At 51.8% G+C, this 22,351-nt stretch overlaps 9 protein-coding genes across 9 annotated transcripts; 6 read left to right on the top strand and 3 right to left on the bottom strand.

Annotated features, from left to right (window-relative positions):
* Positions 1-10: 10 nt before the first annotated feature.
* On the bottom strand, positions 11-2,206 carry M436DRAFT_44215 (uncharacterized protein; the record flags this gene model as incomplete). The annotated part of the gene is made up of 2 exons (XM_013573096.1): positions 11-317; positions 372-2,206. The coding sequence occupies 2 exons, from the start codon at positions 2,204-2,206 to the stop codon at positions 11-13; spliced, it is 2,142 nt and encodes a 713-aa protein (XP_013428550.1).
* Positions 2,207-2,854: 648 nt separating this feature from the next.
* Positions 2,855-3,349, top strand: M436DRAFT_44417 (uncharacterized protein; the record flags this gene model as incomplete). Its single annotated transcript, XM_013573135.1, has 1 exon — positions 2,855-3,349. A coding segment is annotated over one exon (495 nt), but the record flags the coding sequence as incomplete, so codon positions are not given.
* A 544-nt stretch (positions 3,350-3,893) lies between these two features.
* M436DRAFT_43711 (uncharacterized protein) lies at positions 3,894-4,472 on the top strand (the record flags this gene model as incomplete). Its single annotated transcript, XM_013572990.1, has 1 exon — positions 3,894-4,472. One exon carries the CDS (start codon positions 3,894-3,896, stop codon positions 4,470-4,472), a length of 579 nt encoding a protein of 192 aa, XP_013428444.1.
* Positions 4,473-4,891: 419 nt separating this feature from the next.
* M436DRAFT_62860 (uncharacterized protein) lies at positions 4,892-6,896 on the top strand (the record flags this gene model as incomplete). Its single annotated transcript, XM_013573205.1, has 3 exons — positions 4,892-4,989; positions 5,077-5,147; positions 5,368-6,896. 3 exons carry the CDS (start codon positions 4,892-4,894, stop codon positions 6,894-6,896), a joined length of 1,698 nt encoding a protein of 565 aa, XP_013428659.1.
* A 237-nt stretch (positions 6,897-7,133) lies between these two features.
* On the bottom strand, positions 7,134-8,064 carry M436DRAFT_44290 (uncharacterized protein; the record flags this gene model as incomplete). Its single annotated transcript, XM_013573110.1, has 3 exons — positions 7,134-7,666; positions 7,722-7,869; positions 7,927-8,064. The coding sequence occupies 3 exons, from the start codon at positions 8,062-8,064 to the stop codon at positions 7,134-7,136; spliced, it is 819 nt and encodes a 272-aa protein (XP_013428564.1).
* Positions 8,065-8,628: 564 nt separating this feature from the next.
* On the top strand, positions 8,629-10,299 carry M436DRAFT_62858 (L-gulonolactone/D-arabinono-1,4-lactone oxidase; the record flags this gene model as incomplete). The annotated part of the gene is made up of 1 exon (XM_013573204.1): positions 8,629-10,299. The coding sequence occupies one exon, from the start codon at positions 8,629-8,631 to the stop codon at positions 10,297-10,299; it is 1,671 nt and encodes a 556-aa protein (XP_013428658.1).
* Positions 10,300-10,838: 539 nt separating this feature from the next.
* Positions 10,839-15,053, top strand: M436DRAFT_43809 (uncharacterized protein; the record flags this gene model as incomplete). Its single annotated transcript, XM_013573005.1, has 9 exons — positions 10,839-11,162; positions 11,216-11,388; positions 11,441-11,526; positions 11,664-12,628; positions 12,702-13,238; positions 13,299-13,307; positions 13,363-13,538; positions 13,590-14,727; positions 14,784-15,053. The coding sequence occupies 9 exons, from the start codon at positions 10,839-10,841 to the stop codon at positions 15,051-15,053; spliced, it is 3,678 nt and encodes a 1,225-aa protein (XP_013428459.1).
* A 407-nt stretch (positions 15,054-15,460) lies between these two features.
* On the bottom strand, positions 15,461-18,358 carry M436DRAFT_44501 (uncharacterized protein; the record flags this gene model as incomplete). The annotated part of the gene is made up of 2 exons (XM_013573153.1): positions 15,461-16,258; positions 16,565-18,358. The coding sequence occupies 2 exons, from the start codon at positions 18,356-18,358 to the stop codon at positions 15,461-15,463; spliced, it is 2,592 nt and encodes an 863-aa protein (XP_013428607.1).
* Positions 18,359-21,026: 2,668 nt separating this feature from the next.
* On the top strand, positions 21,027-21,894 carry M436DRAFT_80893 (SUR7-domain-containing protein; the record flags this gene model as incomplete). Its single annotated transcript, XM_013573351.1, has 3 exons — positions 21,027-21,039; positions 21,096-21,570; positions 21,630-21,894. 3 exons carry the CDS (start codon positions 21,027-21,029, stop codon positions 21,892-21,894), a joined length of 753 nt encoding a protein of 250 aa, XP_013428805.1.
* Between the last annotated feature and the right edge of the window lie 457 nt (positions 21,895-22,351).

The raw sequence follows: 22,351 nt of genomic DNA, 5'->3' as shown, positions 1-22,351 counted from the left end.
TGTTACTCTTTCATCTTCTCAAGCTTCTCATAAATCCTTCAACACCACCTTCGTCGCCTACTCTACCACCAAAGCCACGGACCTCCTTTTGTGCACTTTCCACCTTTTGTCTGAGTTGCTCGGCGCCGACATCGATTTGTTGCAGTTGACCAAGATGTGCATTGAGTACACGGACGATCTGAGACAGAGGATCTGATTCGGCGGTCTTGGAAGACTTGGAAAGGTTTGTGGATGCGAGATTGATCTCGTCGATCATTGAGGTCAGGTCGTGGGACATTGTGGTGAGACGAGCGGAGCAGCGCTCAGCGGTTTGATAACTACCTCTAGGGTTAGCATATTGTTCAGGTAGAAGATTTTCAGAATATACATACGTTCTCTCGCGTTCAGCATCAACGCCGCTGTCAACACCACCAGCTTTGGCGGCCATGTCGTTCAGGACTCGCTCGTAGTGGTCGAGCCAGTGGCTGAGTTCTTCCTGCTGACCCTCGACAGAGGCGAGCTGACGCTCAACCTCGGCTGTGTCACGTTCGGCTTGGAAAGTGCGGCTGTACAACTTGCTGATCTTGTCGCTGTTCTCGACCAACATGCGGTCCCACGATCCGATCTTGTTGGCCAGGTTAGAGAACTGCTTTTGGTGCGACGAAAGAGATGTGGTCCAGAGGGTGATGATCTCGTCGAGAGACTTGGAGTTTAAGCGTGATGTAGCAGGGGGAGCGGGGCCAGAAGTTGATGCGTTTGTAGTAGGGTTGCTACCAAGACCGCCACTAGTGGTGTTGGCAGTAGGACCGCCACCAAGGCCTCCGGTGTTGTTGCTGCCAGTCAGACCATTGCTGCCGCCTGCGGGTGGTGCTGCCGCAGAAGCTGTGGAAGGACCACCACCATTGCCACCAAGTCCTCCTGCACCACCTGGTGCGGACTTGAGACTGAAAGTGGATCCGCCAGTCGAGGCGGGTGTGCTCGAATCGGCAGGCTTGGCTCCTAGTGAGAAAGCAGGTGTTGATGCTGCAGCGGCGGTCGTGGGAGTAGAAGCAGCGTCATCCTTCTTTTGACCGCCCAGATTGCCAAATAGACCGCCAGCAGGAGCGGCAGGCTTTGCAGCATCGTCCTTCTTCGCACTTAGACCACCAAATAGATTGCCAGCAGCAGGAGCGGCAGGCTTGGCAGCCTCATCTTTGTTTCCGGCAGGCGAGAAAAGCGACGGGGAAGAAGCAGGCTTGTCGGTATCCTTGTTCTGAGTCAGACCGCCAAACATGTTTCCACCAGGTGCGGCGGGTTTGCTAGCACCATCGTCCTTTTTGGCACCAAACAAGCCACCTGTCGGAGGAGCGGTTGAAGCGGGAGCAGCAGGTGCTGCGGCACCGAAAAGTGAAGGTGCGGACGGTGTAGTGGCTGAAGCAGGGGCTTGTGACGTGTTTCCACCGAGCGAGAAGGCGGGTTTCGACGAGTTGCCGCCCAGAGAGAAGCCAGACTGGCCAGCAGGAGCAGATTGGGGAGTTGACGAAGCACCACCAAGGTTGAACATGGGCTTGTTAGCAGGAGCAGCGCCTTCGGCAGGCTTCTGGCCGAACATGGAAGTGGGAGGTGCAGAAGCTGAGGTGTTGTCGTCAGGCTTTTTGCCGAAGGAAGCGAAGGCGTTGTTGGCAGGAGCAGCACCGCCTAGAGCGGCGCCAAATGTCGGAGCAGACTTGGGAGCTTCGGCTGCCTTATCCTCAGGCTTGCCAAAAAGAGGTTTTGCGCCGGCGCCGGCAAACATACCACCAGTTGACTGGCCAGGGGGAGGTCCGGCAGGTGTAGTAGAGAACATGGGCTTGTTCGTGGCAGCGGGAGTAGTTGAGTTGTTACCGAGAGAGAAACCTCCGGTGGGAGCAGCAGCAGCAGCACCGAAAGGATTGCCAGTGGCAGCGACGCCAGGAGTTGTGGGGTTACTAGACTGAGCAGCGGGCTTTTGTCCAAAGCTGAAAGTCGAAGTGGTGGGAGTCTGTGTGGAAGGAGAAGGAGCACCGAAAGGACTTGGTGCTGAGCCAGCGCCGGAAGTAGGAGCAGCAGCGTTTCCAAAGCTAAATCCAGAGGTTGTAGGAGTCTTGTTTGTGTTTCCGAAGAGACCACCGCCAGAGTTCCCGTCGGCCTTGGGGGCGGCGGTACCGAACAGACTAGGAGAAGAGGTTCCTGACGACGAGCCAGCAGGCTGGCCGAAGCTGAAGGACATGGCGATGTGAATTTAATCGGGGTGATGGACCCGTCGAGGGCGCGTTTGGTAGGAGGGTGGTTTGGCAATCCGAGTCGCGGGAGTTTTGCTGATCGATATTGGAGTCTGTGAGCGATGCGACTGAGGTTGTCGAGAAAGGGCAATGGAATAGGCGGTCACAGTAGATTGTCAGAGTGAAGCTCTGTTTGACAAGCATCGAGCAACACGCAGAGACGCGACGCTCGGACGTGAATCTGCAGTTTCCCTGTGCAAACACGGCAAACACTCGAGTCGCTCTTTCCCTGGCTCGACTCAGCCCCCAGAGACCCGCAGCTTCTCCACGGCACCAATCGCTCGAGAGCTGCTGCGGACTGCGCATCCACCGCCTCGACTGCGTCTCTATCTCTCCGCTGCCCGCTCGTCCCTCGTCTTCAAGTTCTGATCTTGCTTCTTCTCCATACTCGCTGTCTCTCCGCCCCTCTCTCCAACACCGACTCCCTCTCCACACTCCACACCGCCTAACACATACACATTATGACTCTCCAACCTCCGTCAGAGCCCATCGAGAACCTGAAAGACCCGGGTGCCCATGAGCTGCCCGGCGTGCCCAAGATCACCGGTAGCCGACTCTAACTCTCTGCCTCACGCTCCCCCACTGATTCCCTCACAGAACCCGAAGAATCCGATGACCACTTCTCTGATGCCTCCGAAGGCACCCCCTCATACCCTCCTGCTTTCACTGGTCGCAACCGTGCCCTGTCAATTCCAGTCACCCGCGTCGAGAAAGTAGACGATGAGCCCAGACATGGCGAGGTTCCCGGCACCGCAGCCTACAACATCAGAACCCAAGACGCCGTACCCGATGAGATCGAGATTGTCCCCGACGGCACCAGAAGCCGCAGCACCTCGCATGTCAGCGAATCAGACAGACCAGTGACCCCTGGTGGCACTCCCGTCCCTCATCTTGTCGTCGAAAAGGTTGACCCTAGCGCCCCTAGCCATGGCGATGTCCCTGGCACAGACGCCTACGACATGCGAACTGCCGATGCTCAGCCTGATGAGGTCAAGCAGGCACCCGCCTCATCAAGCGCCCCTCTTGAGCGTAAGTACACCATCCCCACGAGTTCACGCGACCTCCTCCCCAAACCAAGCCTTCATGTTTGACGAAGAAAGCATCACCAACTCCCAATGACAGATCTCGATCCCCAAGCCCACACCTCGACCAACAAGAAGTCAACGTCCTGATTCCCTCTGAGGCCCTCAATTCACAGGAATCACCAGAGACCTCCCACTCCGAACTCCCACTCCAACCCAAGACCGACACTACCACGCATCAACCAGCAGAGGGAAACGCAGACGACTTTGATGATTTCGACCAACCGCAAACAGAAAACACACACCAAGCCGACGATGATGATGATGATGCTTTCGGTGACGACTTTGACGATTTTGAAGAAGGCGGCGCGGATCAGGCAGATGGGGACGAGGATGACTTTGGTGACTTTGACGATGGCTTCCGACAAGCAGAAGAAACTCCTGTTGCCGCTCCCCCTCCTCAGCCTGTCCAGCAGCCCCTAGCACACCTTGTAAGTAGCTCTGCCAAATACACATATCAGAAACCCATGTACTCATTCCATTCGTGCAGCCCAATCTGAACTTTGCCGATTTGCAGACTTCGGATGATATACTGTCAGCGATGTCGCCCTACATGCTTGAGCTCTTCCCCGAACTATACGACCAAGAGAATGGTGCCTCGGACAAGTCAGCCGCTCTATCTACCGATCCGATCCTCACCGACCGCAGTGCATCTCTCTGGTCGCAACTTGTTGCACCCCCTCCTTTGCAGCCTCCGAACTGGATTCGCAGTCGCATCCGCCGCCTGTTCTTGGTATCTCTCGGTGTGCCTGTCGACCTTGACGAGATCCTGCCTGCCAGCAAACAAAAGAAACTGGTCCTCCCCAACATTCATCTGCCAGAACAAAAGAAAGAGGATGGCAAGACTAAGCAAGAGGGTGGTAGTTCTACTGGAGGAAGAAGAGGACCTGCTCCTCCACCAGAGTTCAATGCCAACGAAGCAGTCATGCTTGCCAGAACGACAGATACAGCGACCGAGGCCTACTCGGATGAAGAATTAAAGGCGCATGTGAAAAGACTAGAAGAACTGATCAAGGATGCGAGCACAGTGCTTGAGTACTGGGTCAAAAGGAAAGAAAGTGCTGTAGGCGACAAGGAGGCATTCGAAGGTGTTATCGAAAATCTTGTTGGCTTTGTCAAGAGCAGACGATGAAAACCAAGGAAAGTCTGTTTTGAACATAAAAGTACCTATATATACCAAAAGTAACCACCAGAATCTTCAATCGCCGTCACTCGATCACCAGTCCTATGACAGATACTTCTTACTCCCAGAGAGTTATTACACCACGGCCACCAAGTCCAAGTAGGACAAAGCGAAGGCTGGACAGATCATCATCCATCATATAATCTCCAGTCGGTACTTATCTTCTAGCTAGCAAGAGATGGTGTTTACTGCAGTTGTTTGATCAATAGGCACTTTTAGGTATACGGGAGGCTCGAGTCGCTCTTCTCACACGTCATCCTTCCTGCAAACGCCATGATTTTCGACCTCTTCCCAGCCACTTGCTTTCTTAACAACCAATTCTTTCTTCACTACGAATTGATAACGTTTCCGACTCTTGACGCTTCACGATGTTTTGCTTCGAGGATGTCGCGGTGTCTCCGATGAGCGTCAGTTGTCTTCTCAACGCGATGGATGAGTACAGGCGAGTTCTGATACCAATCTCGGTGTAAGAGAAACCACGACTGCCCGATACTTCATTCAGCTTGCCCAAGTGATTATGTCTTGTCTAGAGTTTGGAAACAGTGCATTCCAGATATGACTTCGGACGGCTGTCTCGAAGCCTCAAAGACATGAATTTGCACCTGTCTCAGACCCAAAGATGCGGTATGTATATTTAGTCGTTCGTTTGTACAAACAGCGACTCCTTCCCTTCAACAACCCGTACCGTTTTTCTCCCACATGTATCATCAACGTCAAAAGTCCTCCTCCTCAGGACGATCTGATCTTTCAAACCATTCATATCTCTCTGCACCGTCCTCTGGTAGTCCCAGACCAACCCCTTCTTTTCCTTCCCCATCGGTATACGGAAACTTGCTATCTCCAGCCGATACTCCCCACAAGCGCAATCGGTTCAAGACTCTGTACTTTGAACCTTCGATCAGAGATTCCGGCATCTCGCTTAGTACACCAACTTCGGATCCAAGGTTCCCTAGTCCCCTTACACCGCCTTGCTATCCTGTTCCTGGTATCCCTACCGACGAGGAAGCTCTAATCAAGAGCGAGCTAGACTTTCTGGTGGACGAGCTTGCTGCTCGATACGCCGGCGACGATAGCAGGGATTTCGAGTTTCTTGTTCCTGACCGCTGTGATTCGCCTACCCTTGGTTATTTCCCTGTTACAATGGCTTCGAGGTCCCGCGTGCCACTGCCATTGCGCGGACAGAACGACAGTAACAGCAACGGCAAGATCAGAAGGCACCCTCCGGCACTACCAGGTGCAAGCCATCTCAACTCACCAGTCAACCTCTCGATTCGCGATCTGGCCACAAGCCCAACACCTATCAATGTCAAAGAGACCAGTCCCCGTCCGAAACCGACCATCAATCCATCTTCACCTCTCCTCGGTCTACCCCATGTATTTCGCCGCCTCGCCATCACAGACCCCCATATCAACGGCCAACCTATCCGCTTCTTGTCTCGAGACTACGTGGCTGGAGCAAATAGTCTACAAGTGGGCAGTTGCACGTTCATGAATCTGGCTTACGGCGCAGACGTCGAATGTGGGTTGCGCGTCGAACCAAACTCCTCTCGAAATACCTCTGCATCACAAACAGTGATCTTGCAGATTGTACAGAGGGTGGTCAGAGTCAGGGATGGAAGCAGCGTATGGCTTCTATGCTCTGAAGTCGATGTATCGTCTTCATTCACTGCACTAGTGAGAAGGGAAGTGGCACTTGCTGCTTCTGCACGTACGCCAGATACAGCGGGATCGAAACACAAGCGCGGTGCTGGCAACGAAGACGATATATGGGTTTCCCTGGCTCAACAATTGGAGACTTCATCCTACGGCCCAAGTACAACTCGTTTGCCTACTTCCTCCTCCTCCGCCGTCAAAACCAAAAGCACAACAACACCAGCATTATCAGACTTGCTCTCTCTACTCACCGAACTCCGCTTTCTGCACCGCCAATTCTTTGTTCTTTCACCCAAAAAGTCAAAGTCTGGAGATGACGTGGAGTTTGGTATCCCTTACTTATCTAGTAGTTTGCATACTTCTCTGCTCTCTCTGCCCTGGCCCAAACCTTCAGCACATGAGAAGGGAAGGCAGAACACTAATCCCCATGGCCACAACACTTCCATCTACACCTCTGACCTTGATGCTCGCACTCCTTTGACAACTTTTATCAACACAGCGGCTCTTGCGGCAGGAACTTGGCTTGGAGGGAGTTGGGGTCAACCCACGATTCTGAGGGAAGTGTTGAGTCTGCCGCCCATGGCGAAGAAGGATGGTAACGAGGAAGAAAGGATTGGAATCTACGGTGTCAAAGTTGCCGAGGCTTGGGGGCAAGGAAAACAGGGTTTGGGGTGTTGGATTTGTTTTTTGGTGCCCGAGGGTGTGGAGAGGGAACTTTGATGTCAAGTCTGATTTGTTGGAGTTCTTTTTTTTTTTCTTCAAGAGAATGTCAACTGTTTCTATGTCGATTTTGTTGCTTCTCCGCATGATTCTGGCATCCGGTTCTTCGGTATGCTGAAGTGCTACGGTGGTAGCGTTTACGAGCAGCCACTGCTTCTTACTTTTGTCTAAGGCGGAACCAGGTGAACGAATTCAGATATATGTTGTAATGTATTAATATTAGATCTTCCTTTGGGACTACTTGCCGGTACCATCAATCTCGTATCTTCCATTGTCCCAATCTGCTTCGTAGGTATGTACCATCGGGACTGCACTCTGCGGTGGATTGTATGGTTGTTGGGTCATGGGAGCGCTGGAGCTGGAGTATGACTCTTGTGACCGGAGAGACTGCATCTCTCTCTTCAGGTTCTTGACCTTTCTCATCATCCAAATCAGGCCGGCGAGTGCAATCATGCATGCGACGCCTAGAACAGCGCCTACAGCTGCACCAACAACGGTTGTGGTGTTCGAGTCCGAGTCGCCAGATGGAGTTGCTGTGACAGTTGACGTGACGGTGGCTGTTGCAGCTGTCTCGGTGGAGTTTGAGTCGTCCGAGGTGGTAGAGGTACCCGGGATTACATTGTTGATGAATTGTCCGAGGTATGTCGTCTGATCTTTGTCAATGATCATGCTGGAGTTGTTGCAGCAGTTTGTTCGATCCGAAGCTTCACGGCAGCACCATGTGTCTAGTGCGCAGGGCAGCACGTTGTAGGCTTTCCATCCATTTTGCTCTGTGGAAACTTGTCAGAGAGGACAGCGAGGTACGAGTCGTTGAGATTTGCTTACTCGCCATGGGACACGCATATGGACAAGTTTGATCGCTGAAGGTGCTGTCGGTGCAGCCGTTGCCGTATATGTAGCCGCTGTAAGAGCCTTGTTGTGCGTAACAGAGGCCTCCTTGGATACAGATATCGCCGTTCCCTTTGTTTGACGCCTGTAGAGTATAAGCATGACTATCATAGCCCATCGAAGCCTGGTATGGTATACGCACGCAACATGCGCTTTCTGTTGCACTAGAATTGCAAGGCACAAACGAGCTATCTGTGATTGCGATGCCTTGAGCGTTGAAACATCTCTTATCTGCGCGGGCGACATATAGCAGCGAAGCTAGCAAGAAAACGAGACGCATGCTGAGGGAGAGAAGCAGTCAAACGAAGGGTTGTGCGATGTGAGGAAAAATAGAGGACAAAAGAGAAACAAAAGAGAAATGCCGAAGGAGAACGAACTGGCATAATATAAATCACGGTGCTGACAGGCTGAGCACATGGTGCTGTATGGGTACTCAGCCTCTTGGGATTAGCTGCCGTGCACAACATCTCGGTTGATCTAAAAGTAGTGTAAGATAGCCATGTTTTCAGCGGCAAGGATTCAGGCCTTGTATATTCATCCAATTAGATGGCTTCTGCCGACGATAGGCCTACACTGTATGATGGTACGGCGGACATCAATATCAATAAGTTGACGCGATGGATTGGTGTCGATATTAAAGCGATGAAGTTTTTGTTGGTGAAGCGTTCTCAACAAGCACGCGTCAGAAAGATTCATGTCGTACAGATGAGGACTTGATGCGGCTAGAGTTGCCATTTGGAGCGTGAGCTGGCCATGGAGCGTTGCAGACCGCGATCGAGCGTGGCGCCATGTCAAATGTCCAAGTCATGGCTCATGGGTCACTTCTCTTCTTGCAGCCAGCATAATGGACGAAAGGTTGCAGGCAGATATACGGGAGGTTGACCCTTCGGTCGCCTTTCCAGCTACCCAGCAGCACGTACACTCGACATGGGCCCGCACCTTCCACTCGCGACCGGAGCTGTATATCCAACCAGAAACTACTGAGGAGATTCAGAAGATTATCAAGCTCGCCCGACGAAGCAGGAGACGCATCGTTGTTGTCGGCTGCGGTCACTCGCCTAGTGACATTACCTGCACCTCATCATGGATGGTCAACCTCGACAAGTACAGCCGCGTCCTCAATGTCGACCGCGAACGCAAGCGCCTCACTGTCCAGGGTGGCATCCGTCTGCGCGACCTGAACTTGGCCGCCAACAGTCATGGCCTCACCATGCCCAACCTCGGCAGTATTCACGATCAGTCCATCGTTGGCGCCATCTCAACTGCCACCCACGGCAGCACCCTCAAACACGGTCTCATGTCCGACTCGGTCAAGTCCATTCGCATCGCTCTCTCCGACGGCTCTATCGCTTCCTGCTCACCCGACGAGAACCAAGACCTCTTCCGTGCCGCTCTCACATCACTCGGTGCTCTCGGTATCATCACTGAGGTCGAGTTTGAGATGACCGACGCCACCAACATTGAATGGGAACAGACTCTGAAACCCCTTGACTGGGTGCTTTCACGCTGGGACAATGAGCTGTGGACAAACAAGGAATTCACTCGTGTTTGGTGGCTGCCCTACATGAAGAGAGCTATCGTTTGGTCTGCCTCCAAGACAGACAAACCAGAGAGACCTCCAGTCTCGAGCTGGTATGGCGGTTCTGTTGGCTTCCACACCTACCAGATCCTGCTCTGGATCTCAAACTACGTTCCTCGCATTCTTCCCGCCATCGAGTGGTTTGTTTTTGGTATGCAGTATGGCTTCTCTGACCATGCTGTTACTAGTGGAATCGAGCCTCAGCGAACTGGTCTGCTCATGAACTGTCTCTACTCTCAATTCGTCAATGAGTGGGCTTTGCCTCTGGAGAAGGGTCCTGAAGCCATCACTCGTATGTCTGCATGGATCAACGGCGAAGAAGGCTCTGGCATCCCCTTCAGCAACAAGGGGCTCTATGTTCATGCCCCTGTCGAAGTCCGTGTTTCCGACACCTCTCGCGTCCAACCCAGACCCTGGATGGACAACACCAACCCCAACGGCCCGACTCTCTATCTGAATGCCACTCTCTACCGTCCCTTCCTGAAGGATCCTCCTTGCCACGAGCGTTATTACGAAGCGTTTGAATACCTCATGAAGGAACTCGGCGGCAAGCCTCACTGGGCAAAGAACTTCTCCACCGTCACCCACGATGATATGCAGAACATGTTCGGTGATAACCTTACCTCTTTCCTGCGCGTGCGCAACGAAGTCGACCCTGAAGGTGTCTTCCTCGGCGCATGGCACCGTCGCTACTTGCTGCCTGCCGACACCCCTCACTTCGCTTGTGAGGAGAAGGAGTTGGCAAGGACCCAAGCTGCTGATGGCGGCAGAAATTGGTTTGGTGATTTGACGAGTCATCCAAGAACCGCAGATGAGAAGACTGCTCTACTCTCGACAGACCATGGTCCCGAACATGATGATCTGGAGGATGCACGTCGCATCAGAGAAACTTCTGTCGAGAGCCTGTTTGGCACGAAAGTCTTTGATAAGATGTAAATGATAATGTATGCTGTATTCTGTAAAACTACTGTATTTAGTGTTCCCAACTGAACGACTTTACCAACGGACAAAACTGGCCAACATGGATCAAACTAAATAAAAGATCGTAAGTGAGCTTCCCAACACTCTTTGAGTGAGCATTATCGCATGGAAAACGTGGCGTCTTGTCGTCGCAGCTTCCAGCTTGAGGAAATTTCGGCTTTGCTCACTGCGACCGTGACTTCCTTCTTCGCTGTACGCCAATGTTTACATCTCGGCATGAGAAACATCTCTCAACTCTTTATGAATACCATTTCTTTTAAGTACCTTACCACCTATTACTCGCCTCCCCTTATCTTACTCGTCTTTCGACGTAAATCTTCTATCCGTCCAATTGCTACGACTACTCGCTACTGGATGCGCAACATCAATAATCACACGTTCTCCAAAGGTTGATTCCCTCAGCTTCGACCCATCGCGCCCATCTATCTATTTCTCTCTCGGCCTTTCGATCCGACACCTGTGATCTGTAGTTCCTACACTCCACTGTTTGCAACATGAATCGTCCCGCATCAACAGGAGAGCAGCAATCGATACCTTCGACAGCACTCTCCGATACTGGACTGCCTTCGAATGAGCAGCGGGCTCAAGAGCTCGACAGATACTACACACCAAGCAACAAGTCAGCTCTGCGATTGACAGACCGAGATTCGGCTTTGTCAGCATACATGCAACTCTTATGCTGGCGTCTAGGCATGCGCAGGGCATTGGTCAGCCTCATTGATCGTGACACCCAATACTACGTTGCCGAATCTACAAGAACTATGGACTTACACAATCCGAACGATTTCGTTGATGAGGGTGATGGTCCGCTGTCTCTCGTACGTACTTTGCAGATGCAGTGTTAGCGCTGTACTAACGTATCGTTTGCAAGCATGAGAGCCACCCCAAGACAGGTATCTTATGTGCTGAGACCATCCGACAAGTGGCTGCATCTACCGAGGAGCCTGCTTATTTCGAGATCTGCGATTTGGCTGCCGATACCAGATTTTCCCAGCTGAACATTGTCGAGGAACTGAAAATTGCCTACTATTGTGGCGTGCCTATGTATGTTACCCACCCACTCGACTACTGAAGCTTCGCTGACACCCTGCTCCAGACGTACGAGCAACAAGATTGTGATTGGCACTGTGTTTGTTCTGGACGATAAAGTCCGCGAGCCTCTTTCCTTGCAGTACATACTTTGTGAGTGGCACTATACAGACTCGCCGTTCAGCCTCTCACTTCGCTTGTACCTACTGCACACATATGCATCAGTTACCACAGACTTCTCTTTCTTTTTACTATTCCTACCATATCTTACACGTCACTGACTTGTCAAGTTCTCACATCAATCGCCGACAATGTCATGCTGCATTTAGAGTATCGCAAACAACGAATGGATGTTGCCAGGATCATGGAGATGAATAAATCCCTCGCGTCCTTTATGGACTCTCACCAGGAAGATCAGAAGCCGACCCCACCATGTAAATCGCGTACTAAGGTTCAAGATCCCCCAGCAACCAGCGAGCAGAACAGTCGACGTAGCAGCACAGACAAGTCTTCAGAAGATGAACTTCCCCTAGGCAACGGTGGAAGGGATTACAATCAAGTCTTTAGCCGTGCTTCTGCTCTGCTGCGGCAATCCTTGTCCTTGCTTGAAGATGGTGGAGGTGTGATCTTTTTCGACACGGTGCCAAAATCCTCAGGAGGAAGTAGCTCAGGTCATAGCCTCTATCGAAGCGACAGAGGCCCGAAACAGGATTCTTCCAGACTGGCTCCTGATACTGCTCAATTGTCACGTACTCCCTCGGATGAAGACGGGAACAGAAAGGACAACCTTGGAGCTCATGCCGCTATCCTTGCTTACAACATCCGTAATGCGTCTTCTGGCAACCCAGACCAGGCGTGCCATCTGAGCGAGGAACTGCCTGCAAAGATACCGGTCAAGACTCTTTTGAAGTTTATCAAGAAGGTTCCTGGGGGACAGGTCTACCATTTCCCAGAATTGAACTCTCCTAGCACGGGAGAATTGACAAGATCAAGGTCTGGGAATCCGCAGCATCAAGGCAACATTGAGGAGGCTGATGTGAGATCGCTTTTCTCATATCTTCCTGGAGCCGTGGAAATCATCTTCGTCCCGTTATGGAACACACATCTTGATCGATGGTCAGTTTGCCTTGCCTACACACTTTCGAGCGAACGAAACTTCACCTGGGAAATCGATTATTTCTTCTGCCGAGCATTCTGCAACTGCGTGAAAGCCGAAGTTGACAGATGTGCCGTCGTGCTCGCGGATCGACAAAAGGTATGCCGTTCGGGTTCAAGTAAAACCAGTCATTCTCGGATCAATAGCTAATTCCTCGATCTTGATGTAATAGGGTGACTTCATTGGATCAGTCAGTCACGAATTGCGGTCTCCACTGCACGGTATTCTGGCTTCTTGCGAGCTCATTCAGGAAACCGAGATGTCACGCTTCCAGGCATCACTCATTGATACTACAGAGAGCTGCGCGCACACGCTCCTAGACACCATCCAGATGGTTCTCGACTACAGCAAGGTGAACGCATTCACAAAGCATCCACCAGGGGAGAAACTTAACGTCAGACCACACGTCGTCAAAGGAGGCGTTGAGCCACTCCTGAGCACATATTCTCACGTCAACCTCGCGGCAATTGCAGAAGAGGTTATTGAAGGTGTGACTACCGGCTTTCTTGCAAAGAGTGATCCAAGTATGGAACTAGGTTTTGCAGGAGAAAGAGCAAAACGCGACGCCAAATCATTTGAGGACCTGGTAGCCACGCCTCAGTCACCTGTGGAAGTCATTCTTGACGTGAGCCCACCACAAGATTGGACTTTCGTCACTCAACCTGGAGCATATCGGCGTATCATCATGAATATCTTTGGAAATAGTCTGGTAAGGGAACACCCTCAAGGCAATAGCGATATCGGAGATGCTGACAAACAACCATCACAGAAGTACACAGTAAACAAAACGGTGGCTAGAATCAAACTTGAATTGAGTGCTAACGTTGATACAGGAGCATGGCTACATAAACATTTCTCTCAATTGCGAAGAGATGAGCACAAAAGAATCAGATCCTTCCATGGCGATAGTTGAACTGAACGTCAAAGACTCTGGCAAAGGGATATCACAAGCTTATATGGACACCAAAATGTTCACGCCCTTCGCGCAGGAATCCGCCTTGGCTCCTAGGTAAAGAATATGTTCTCATTGTCTCGCAGAATGCAGAGCTGAATTATTTAGTACTGGCCTTGGACTGTCTTTGGTCCGATCTCTGGTCCAGATGATGGACGGAGAGATTGAAGTTCGGTCTGAAGTCAATCACGGTACACAGGTCAAAGTAAGGATCCCGATGAAACGCGCGATGAACCATCACGGGGATCATGATCCCCGTGATGGTTTTCACAGACCCAACGAAGACGACATTCAAGTTTTACGCACAATTGAACCTCGACCCCAGATTGTGAACTTCCTACAAGATATGCTGCCTGATGATAGTCCACAGAAACAGGAGGGGTACCAAATGCAAAAACATGCATTGGCTGCTTGCATCAATGGTTGGTACAAAGTCGAGGATCTTCACCATTGGGATGCAAGTATGGACACCAAACCCGACATCATTCTTGTCGACGATGTTCATCTACTCGCAATGACGAAACATCTCAAGCTCCTGAAAGAGATTGATGCTGTTGTTGTCATTCTTTGCTCCGACCGATCGAGAACGACAGTCATCTCGAGAAACGTCGACTATCCCAAACTGCACATCATGCCGAAGCCATTTGGACCTTTCAAGCTCGCCAAAGCACTCAAACATGCTCTCGACAGGCGGGGTCCTGTTTCTAGAACACCACGTGGCCCTGCTATCTCAGAGGAGACTGGGCCCATTCAAGAGCTCAAGCAGTCGAGTCCGACTTTGAGAAGAGTCCCTTCCCCTTCGGAAACTTTGTCTAAGCTAATAAAGAAGCCATCCTCCAAAGGAAGCTTCCCTTTTCCGTCAATGACTTTCAGTCCACCCCCAACATCACCTACACCGCACATACCAGTGACCACGCCTCAGATTGAAGTCTCTGGCACCTACCAGCGAAGGCTGAAGACTCTCGATGTGCCAATGGCAGACCAAAAGCCTCTCGAGAAGCACAACAGACTCACACGCAGCCAGAGCGAAGGCCAGACCAGTGTTCAGCTCAGACGTATCAAGCCCAGAATATTGCTTGTGGATGATAATGAAGTCAATCTCAAACTTCTGCAAACCTTTTTCGTACGCCGCGGCTTCACGGACATGAGATTGGCTCGAGATGGCAGTGAAGCGGTTAAGGTCTACGAAGACGCTTTAGGTCATCGCGAACCATTTAACCTGGTCTTCATGGATATCAGTATGCCGGTACGTTTTGGAGCCTCAGCTTGTTTGGCATTACTCAATTTTAACTCCGAGACTAGGTCATGGATGGTTTCGAAGCGACGAATCTCATAAGGCAAAGAGAAGCCTTGATGGCTAGACCACACCACAGCTTAGTCGTTGCTTTGACAGGCAACGCCAGTGCAGAAGACCAGACCCAGGCCTTCACGAATGGTATGGACATGTACATGACGAAGCCAGTCTCACTCAAGGAAGTCGGAGAGCTGATGAAGGCATGGGAGGAGAAGTCAGCGATATACGGAGCTGAGGGTGCAAGATCTGCACTTCTTGAAAGCAACGCAGCTGAGTAGGAGGTATGAAGGGCGTGTTTGCATTCAGTGGTTCTGGTGGTCACATATCACCCACCCCACACCGATGCGATATTCTTCCTTGGTGTATCGAATTCAATCCTCCTCTTTCCTAGTGTATTTATTCTTCCCCCTTCAACCTTTGAGTTGCGTTCGTATCGAGACAAGAACATCAAAACATCAAGAGAAAGTCATGATAAAAATAAGGAGGTAGTAGACTTTGGTGATTTCTTGATTGTTCTTTGCAGCTACGTTTTGTACATTCTGACCGTAAACACATCACACCACAGCAAAAAGAATGACCGCTACAGAAGAGCTGCGAGTCACACATGCCTCCACAACCATCGACCACCCATACATATCCACTATTCCTCTGGATATCTCTACGTGTCCCTCTCTTTTCAGTCACCTCACATGGTAGACGAATGACTCACCGTCCTCCCCTTTGCAAACCAGCCCCAAGCCCCCACTTTCTGCCCATTTCCTCCCGTAGCAACCGGCGCCAACATCTCCGGCGTACCCATAGGACTAGGCCCCTGCATACTCCCCGGCGTATCAGGCCTCGACACCAACATTTTCATCCTTTCCATTTCATTTTCATGCGCTTCCATTTGTGCTAGCATCATTGCCTCCATGGCGTCAATCTTTGCTTGCATTTCTTCCTTTTGCTGCTCCATTTGCCTGCGCTGTTTGTCGAGGGAGATTTGGAGGAGTTCGTTTTCGTGGATGGCGGTTGCTTCGCGGGTTTTTGCGGCTACGAGTTCGATGAGGAGGGTTTCGTCTGAGGGGGGTGCGTGTGAGGGTGTGGAGAGGATGGTTTGGGATGTCAGTGACGAGTTGCGTTTGGGTATTGTTGCTGCTGCGCTGGTTGTGGGAGTGACAGAGCCAGAGTCTTCTCTGGAGTAGTAGTCTGCTTCGGTGGCTTTTCTGGCAGAGCCGAATTTTTGGGGTTTGGCGCGGATTTCGGTTCCGTCTTGAGATCTGATCATGCGGAGGGGAGGTCCAGGACGGTGTTGTTGGGTTGTAGCTTGAGGCGATGGGATTGTTTGATGAGGTCGCACGCGGGGAACGGAGATTGTGATGTCGGGGAATGAGCCTGAGAGGTCTCGAGATGCCTTGTTGTTCTCGTGGCGACGGTAGAGGGAGCGACGGACTCTGATTGACTCAGAGGAAGGTGCTTCACCGGCCTTGAGAGAAAGGCGAGCGTCCTTGAGGTCTGATGTTCGCTTCATGTGACGGTACGTGCGGTCCTTAGCCACCCGCTGGCGCAACTTGACAAGCTCACTCTCCAGCTTGACAGTGTACTCGCTGGGAAGGGGTACTTGCGAAGGTGCTATTTCGCCGTTCTCGGATCCACTGTCGGAATCAAGTGATGTTTCGGCATCGAAAAGAGCACAGAGCTTGAGCAAAGAAGAATGAAGACCAGCATCTCTGTCTTGGCCAGAAGTGTTGCCGGCAATGATGCTGTTCGTCACTGATCTGACAAAGTTGGATTGTCTCTTCAGTGCCGTCACCTCATCTCGAGTCTTCTCGTGGTCGATTCTGGATGGCAGGGTCGTGCGACGCTGCCTACGGTACGCGTCTACAGTCTTCTTCTCACGGAACAACTCGAGAAGATCAGCAACAATCTCTTGAGCTCTAGTTCTTCTGGCTTCCTCGCGCTGGAGGTTCGCTGCAGTCTGGGCTGCCTCGCGTTGGACTTCACTAAGCGCAATCAACAGACCCTCGACCTGTTCGTGCAAGTTCCTGTCTTGCGAGATGAAGGATCTGTGAGGCTTTGTTGGCGTAGCGCTGTCTCTTTCGGGGTCGTCGACCTCGGTCGGTGCGGTGCTGGCGTAGCTATCCGTGCTGAGCATGCTGGCTCCACTACCAGAGATAGAGTTGAGCGTTGAGAGCGACTGACCAGACGCTTTGCGACGAAGGGGTGCAGCTGGCGAAAGGGAATCGCTCTTGGACCAAAAGTCAAAGAGCCTGAAGGCGTTTCCATAGGTGCTGGTGAAGCCTAGAGCACGGACGGTTCTATCACCCGAGCCTCTTTCAGCCTGTTTGAGGAATTGCTTGCCTAACTTGTCGAGAGCATCACGGGATACGACCTGCTTGAAAAGGGTGGTGACTTCCTCAATGAGTTGATCCGGGTTGTTCTCATACGGTTCCCAGATTTGGCGAGAGAGAAGCAGCTGCAAGACATCCTCCAACTCGGCCATAGCAAGCAGTTTTTGCTCGTTCTTAAGGATGAGAGCCAAGGCAACACGCATGACAGTCTCATCTGCACCCTCGGCAAGAACAATATCGTAGATGCGGAAAAGAGTGTCTAGAGGACATGTCGTAGCAAAGATGGTCATGAACCACTGCGAAAGGTACGCAAACTCGACACCCAGATCTTTGAAGTGGGCGACAAGCTTGGGAGCGATCGGAGTAAGGAGCTGTTGGAACTGGAAAATGCGCGAGTGAAGGCCAGTCAATGAGTGTGAGTACGAGTCGCGCAGTCCGTGGTTCTCCATAAGCCTAACAAAGACACAGAAGGCGTCTCTGGCATCCATCTTCATGAGCAGGATGCCAACGATGAAGCCCATACCCTGGCAATAGCCAATCTCGGGATCGTACAGGTTGTAGCACTTCAGGACCTGGCCAAGCATGGTCTGGCCCTCAGCACCAGGCTGGGCAAACAGAGGGTGGTTGGGGAAGCAGCGGCCAATGTCCTTGTCAATGATAGTGTCCGAGGTAGGTGGTTCGCTCTCGATCTGTGCTAGCAGACGGTCGAATTCCGAGTAGAGTCTTTCTTCGCGTGCACCAGCAATGCCTCCCCAGACGACAGGCCGCAAGAAGTCGGGAACTCCTTTGTGTATCATGATTGGGGTCATGGTAGGCATAGATGCCAAAGCCTCTTGGTAGTCACGGGTGACAAAGGCCCAGAAGTCGCCGAGGCTCATGCCTAGGGCCTCTTTAGGTATGTGTAGACTGAGCAGCGAGGCACCGCCGACGGAAACAATGCGGTCGTTGTGGGAGAGGGTGACGGCGGTGATGCCAGCCTTGGGGTCGGTAGCGAGGGCGTTGTTTTCCATCTCGAGGCGGGCGAGGAGAGCGGCCATGTGCTGTGCTTGGGTTAGTGCTTGTTGGTTTGTCGAGGGAGTAGTGCATACCTCGTCATGGTCGAGTCCACCAGTTCTGGGAATGGACTCTTCTAGTGGAGAGCTGAGGACCGAGTCTGTGAGGGGCACGCTGACCAGCGAGTCTGTTTGCGCGTGGTGCGAGTGGGGGAAGTCGGGCGAGAAAGGCGTAGGCGTGTCTGCGCCTGTCTCGTGGGCCATTGTTGTTGGCGGCGTGTATATTGTTGATGCTCTAGAGCTATGATGTCGTGTATCGTGTGTCGTGTCTAAATATGCAATTGAGGGTGACCAGCAATCCCTGTGTTCGTCTATAACATGTCGCTCCGACTCGGGGGCAGACAAGAAGCAGTGTGCAGTGTATCGAGTATTGCTGAAAAGCAGTGACCTAAGGAAGGGACGCGTCGAGAACAGCCAAAGGAATGAGACTGGTAATATCGTCGCTGGACGTCGGCACGTTGTCCGTTTTTTGCACTCGCAGCTTCAGGAGCGATGATAGCGACCTGCAGTCCGAGTAACCAAGGAGCAATCCTCGCAGAGTCCCATCAACGGCCAAAAGATGAGGCAGCCAGAGGCCTCGTTGTATGAAACGGCCATCTCCTCAGGGGATTGCATTTCCGCGCTAACCGAACCTTTTTCCACGACTCCCACGCGCCCCCGAGTCAAGCTAATTTTACCGCCTGTTTGTTCTATCCATCTTCCATCGCTTCTGTAGCCATCCAATCACCAATATATCATGCAATATCTCCTGTCGAGCCACGTCTCTGAACGCTCCCTACACGCTTCAGATGCTCAGCATCCTGACCCACACGCACACACAAAACCAGTACAACTCTCCCCCACGTTGTCATGGCAAGTATCTCTTTACATTTCCACACCGTTGCAACCTCGACATAACCGTCTTCTACCGTGTGCTTGTACATCCTCATCAAATCCATCGTGGACACCGAGCCACCTCGCAAGTCTCTCCCCTCGAAGTCATTGATGAAATCATAAAGCGGCACAATCTTCATATATTTGAGAAACGCCATCCATGCCATATTTTGCACACCACGTCATGTCAAATTTGGAAATGAGATTGGACAAATTATTCGAGAAGACTTCGCCACCACTTCTAGAAGTCTCGAGTTCTTGCCGGAGGAGATGTTCACAAGACCTGCGACGTGAAGCATGGCGGACTCGACTTGTGCTTAGAGTACTGCATTCGTGGATGAAACCGGTAGATAGCTTTCCTGTCCTCGATTGCACCTTCGACCATCTACTCAAACTCTACGCGCTACCAACACGCTCTTCACTATATTTCGCTGTTTCCTCGAAAACGGTTCAAGAATACAAGCCTCCCGGCGGTACAGACAAGTCACGGGTGGGAGGCTCATCACTAGAAAGGGGCAATAGTGCTAGAGTATGCTGTAATTGACCTAAGACATGCATGCAAAACTACTCAACAGGAGTACTCCTACCAGCTTTCTACACTCCTCATGGTCTACAAGGTAGAGTGTTGTTTGCAGCCGCGCGGTTGAGCAGTCATCCTTGTGCATCAAGGCGGCTAATTATTTTGCTTGCCTTTGTACAAGACAGCTCGGTATGTGGTCTGTGCATGGCTGTGTGTTGGGTTCGAGTTCGACTCTCGGTTGCGTTCTTGAGGTGCTTCAAAGATTCAAAGTTTCAGAGCTCATGTAGGAGACTCAGATGTTGACTCTACGGCGGGGTGTCCAAATCTATGTAGGAAGCCTTCCCATGCTGATTTCTGCAACATCCAAGGTGTATCAGCACTATCGTCACCATATCTAGCTACCCACTACTCGAGGACGGTGTCCATGAAGAGAGAGCACCCACTAAGTCATGATTGAAATCTCTTCCGTGGTTCTTGCCATTCACGACATCTGATCCCATACTTCCTGACTCGGCCATATGCTCCATCACTGATAACTTGGCCATTGCGCTGATCAAGCCTGATCCTGACTCTCGTCCCTTACCTCTTCTTTGACTTTGACTTCGATGCCACGGTCATTGCAGACATTCTGGGCATCGTCTTGAGCAGAAGCCCGTAGACCAGCTCCGGTCGTGCATCATGTCGCGTAAGTTGTGAGCTATAGGCTACTAAAAAGAGACCTGAAGGAAAGTCCGGGCATCAAGCTCGTGGAGTAATCGCAAAGAGTTGAAGGCAGCCACGAGAGCTCGCGCTATTGTGTGTTGTCTGGGCGTTGGGCCAGGTCTGTGGCTGAAGCGTCTGGGTGTGGCAGCAAGTGTAGTCTGGTAGGCATGGGCTGGCTTGGTAGAGCTATGGCTTAGACGGTGGTGTCGTGGTCGGCCGCCAATTGGGGGTCTAGGCGAGCTGACGGTTGTGGCTTGAAATGATGCAGATCCTGGTATCCCTGGGAACAGCCATCAGACCAACGTTTGCGCCAGCGGAATGTACAAATCAAACTGCAGTTCCAACTGGCCGCTCCATCGTACTCTACAAACAACAGCAACATACTTCGCATCCACTCGGAGCAGCACCTTTTTGCAGCTTGACCTTCGCAGAGCGTTCAGGCACGAACCATATCCAGACCCTTGTGGGCCCAAAGCAGCACGCAGCTTGGACATCTTCCCGCATCTTGGCACCCGTTCAGTGCAAGAGTGATCTCACCGACGTCATTATTTGGACAGCCGAACCTTGTTCCACTCAGACAAGCCAAAGCAAAAAAGCTGCCTTCACGTCACCGCAAGACACCCACTGTCCGACGACTCGTGCGACTCTTTAAACCACCCTGTGACCTGCCCTGAACCATCATCTTCCTCCCTAGACATAGCATCCCCACAACCGCTCGACGACCGTCCTAGGCCACACATTAATTAATCGCATATCGACCTTCGTCACATCAACACAATGGCTGTAGCGCGTACGTCCAGCTGCCTAACACATCAGAATCGCTTCCAAAGCTAACACACCTCGCAGGACCTATCTTGGGATTGATTTCCCTCATCCTCTTGGGCGCAGGACTTCTCTTCCAATTCTTCGTCATTCTCTCGGGCGTTGCAAACACGACTCCCCTCAACAAGACATACTTCATCCAGGTCGACACAGCAGGAACCTCGGCTGCTCGAAACCCTTTGCGCTGGACCTTCTTCTACCTCTGTGGTGAACAGAATGGCCTCAACGCAAACTGCGGTTCTCCCGTTCCTGCTCGTCCTTTCGACCCTCCAAGAAACTTTGGCAGTGACCAAGGCGTTCCTCAATCCTTCATTGGATCCAACCACTACTACTACCTCTCGCGCTTCATGTTCGCTTTCTACCTGATCGCTCTCTTCTTCGCTGCCATCGCTTTCCTCACTGGTATTCTGGCTCTCTGCACTCGTCTCGGTTCCTACCTCTCCGGCCTCACTGTTGCCGTTGCTGCCTTCTTCCAGGCCCTCGCTGCCGCTCTCATGACGTAAGTTGTCGATCACAATTTGGTCACCTCTGGTCAACAACCACTAACGGCTTTCACAGTGCATGCTTCGTTCAAGGCCGCAACGCTTTCCGTCGCAACGGTCAGGATGCCCGTCTCGGTCGCTACGGCTTTGGCTGGACCTGGGCAGCCTTTGCCGCCTACTTCCTCGCCATGATCCTCTTCTGCGTCGGTGGTGCCGTTAGCAAGTCAAGCGACCGCACTCCCCGCAAGGGCGGTATGTTTGGTCGCAAGGCCAGCACCCGCTCGCGTGGCAGCTTCATCGACTCCGAGAGCCAGAGACGCGTCAAGGAGGAGTACGAGTAAAAACATTGATTCACTCTCGAACAACATTCGCCCTGTTTACGAGTTTCCTTGTTTGTCTCCTTCTCACGCTCATGATATACCCTAGCCACGAGACTGCCGCTTCTCCCAGGAATGCGGAGATCTCGTGGGTACCTCACCTATTTCGTAATGTCCTCAGTTTGGCTTGTATCATTACTACCCAATTTCCTTGTTTTATGTCTCATGCGAGCAACGAGCAAGCAACAATACCTAATGTCTTTCATCTTATAATACATTTTTGTGTAATATATTCATTGCTCCCATCGTCGTCTTTCCTCTCCATATCTTGACACATCGTATACACCCCCAGACTTAATAGGTAATTGACCACGAGCACGACCATACTTCTACACGGCAAATGCTATACGTATGCTTCCTTCTCTCTTTGTCCGACGAGTGAGACGGGGAACGACTCCAAGGGCCGCGACCCATGTGCTCG

This window comes from Aureobasidium namibiae, assembly GCF_000721765.1.
Source record: "Aureobasidium namibiae CBS 147.97 unplaced genomic scaffold scaffold_6, whole genome shotgun sequence".
Classification (NCBI taxonomy): domain Eukaryota; kingdom Fungi; phylum Ascomycota; class Dothideomycetes; order Dothideales; family Saccotheciaceae; genus Aureobasidium; species Aureobasidium namibiae.
This window is presented reverse-complemented; position numbering and strand designations above follow the sequence as displayed.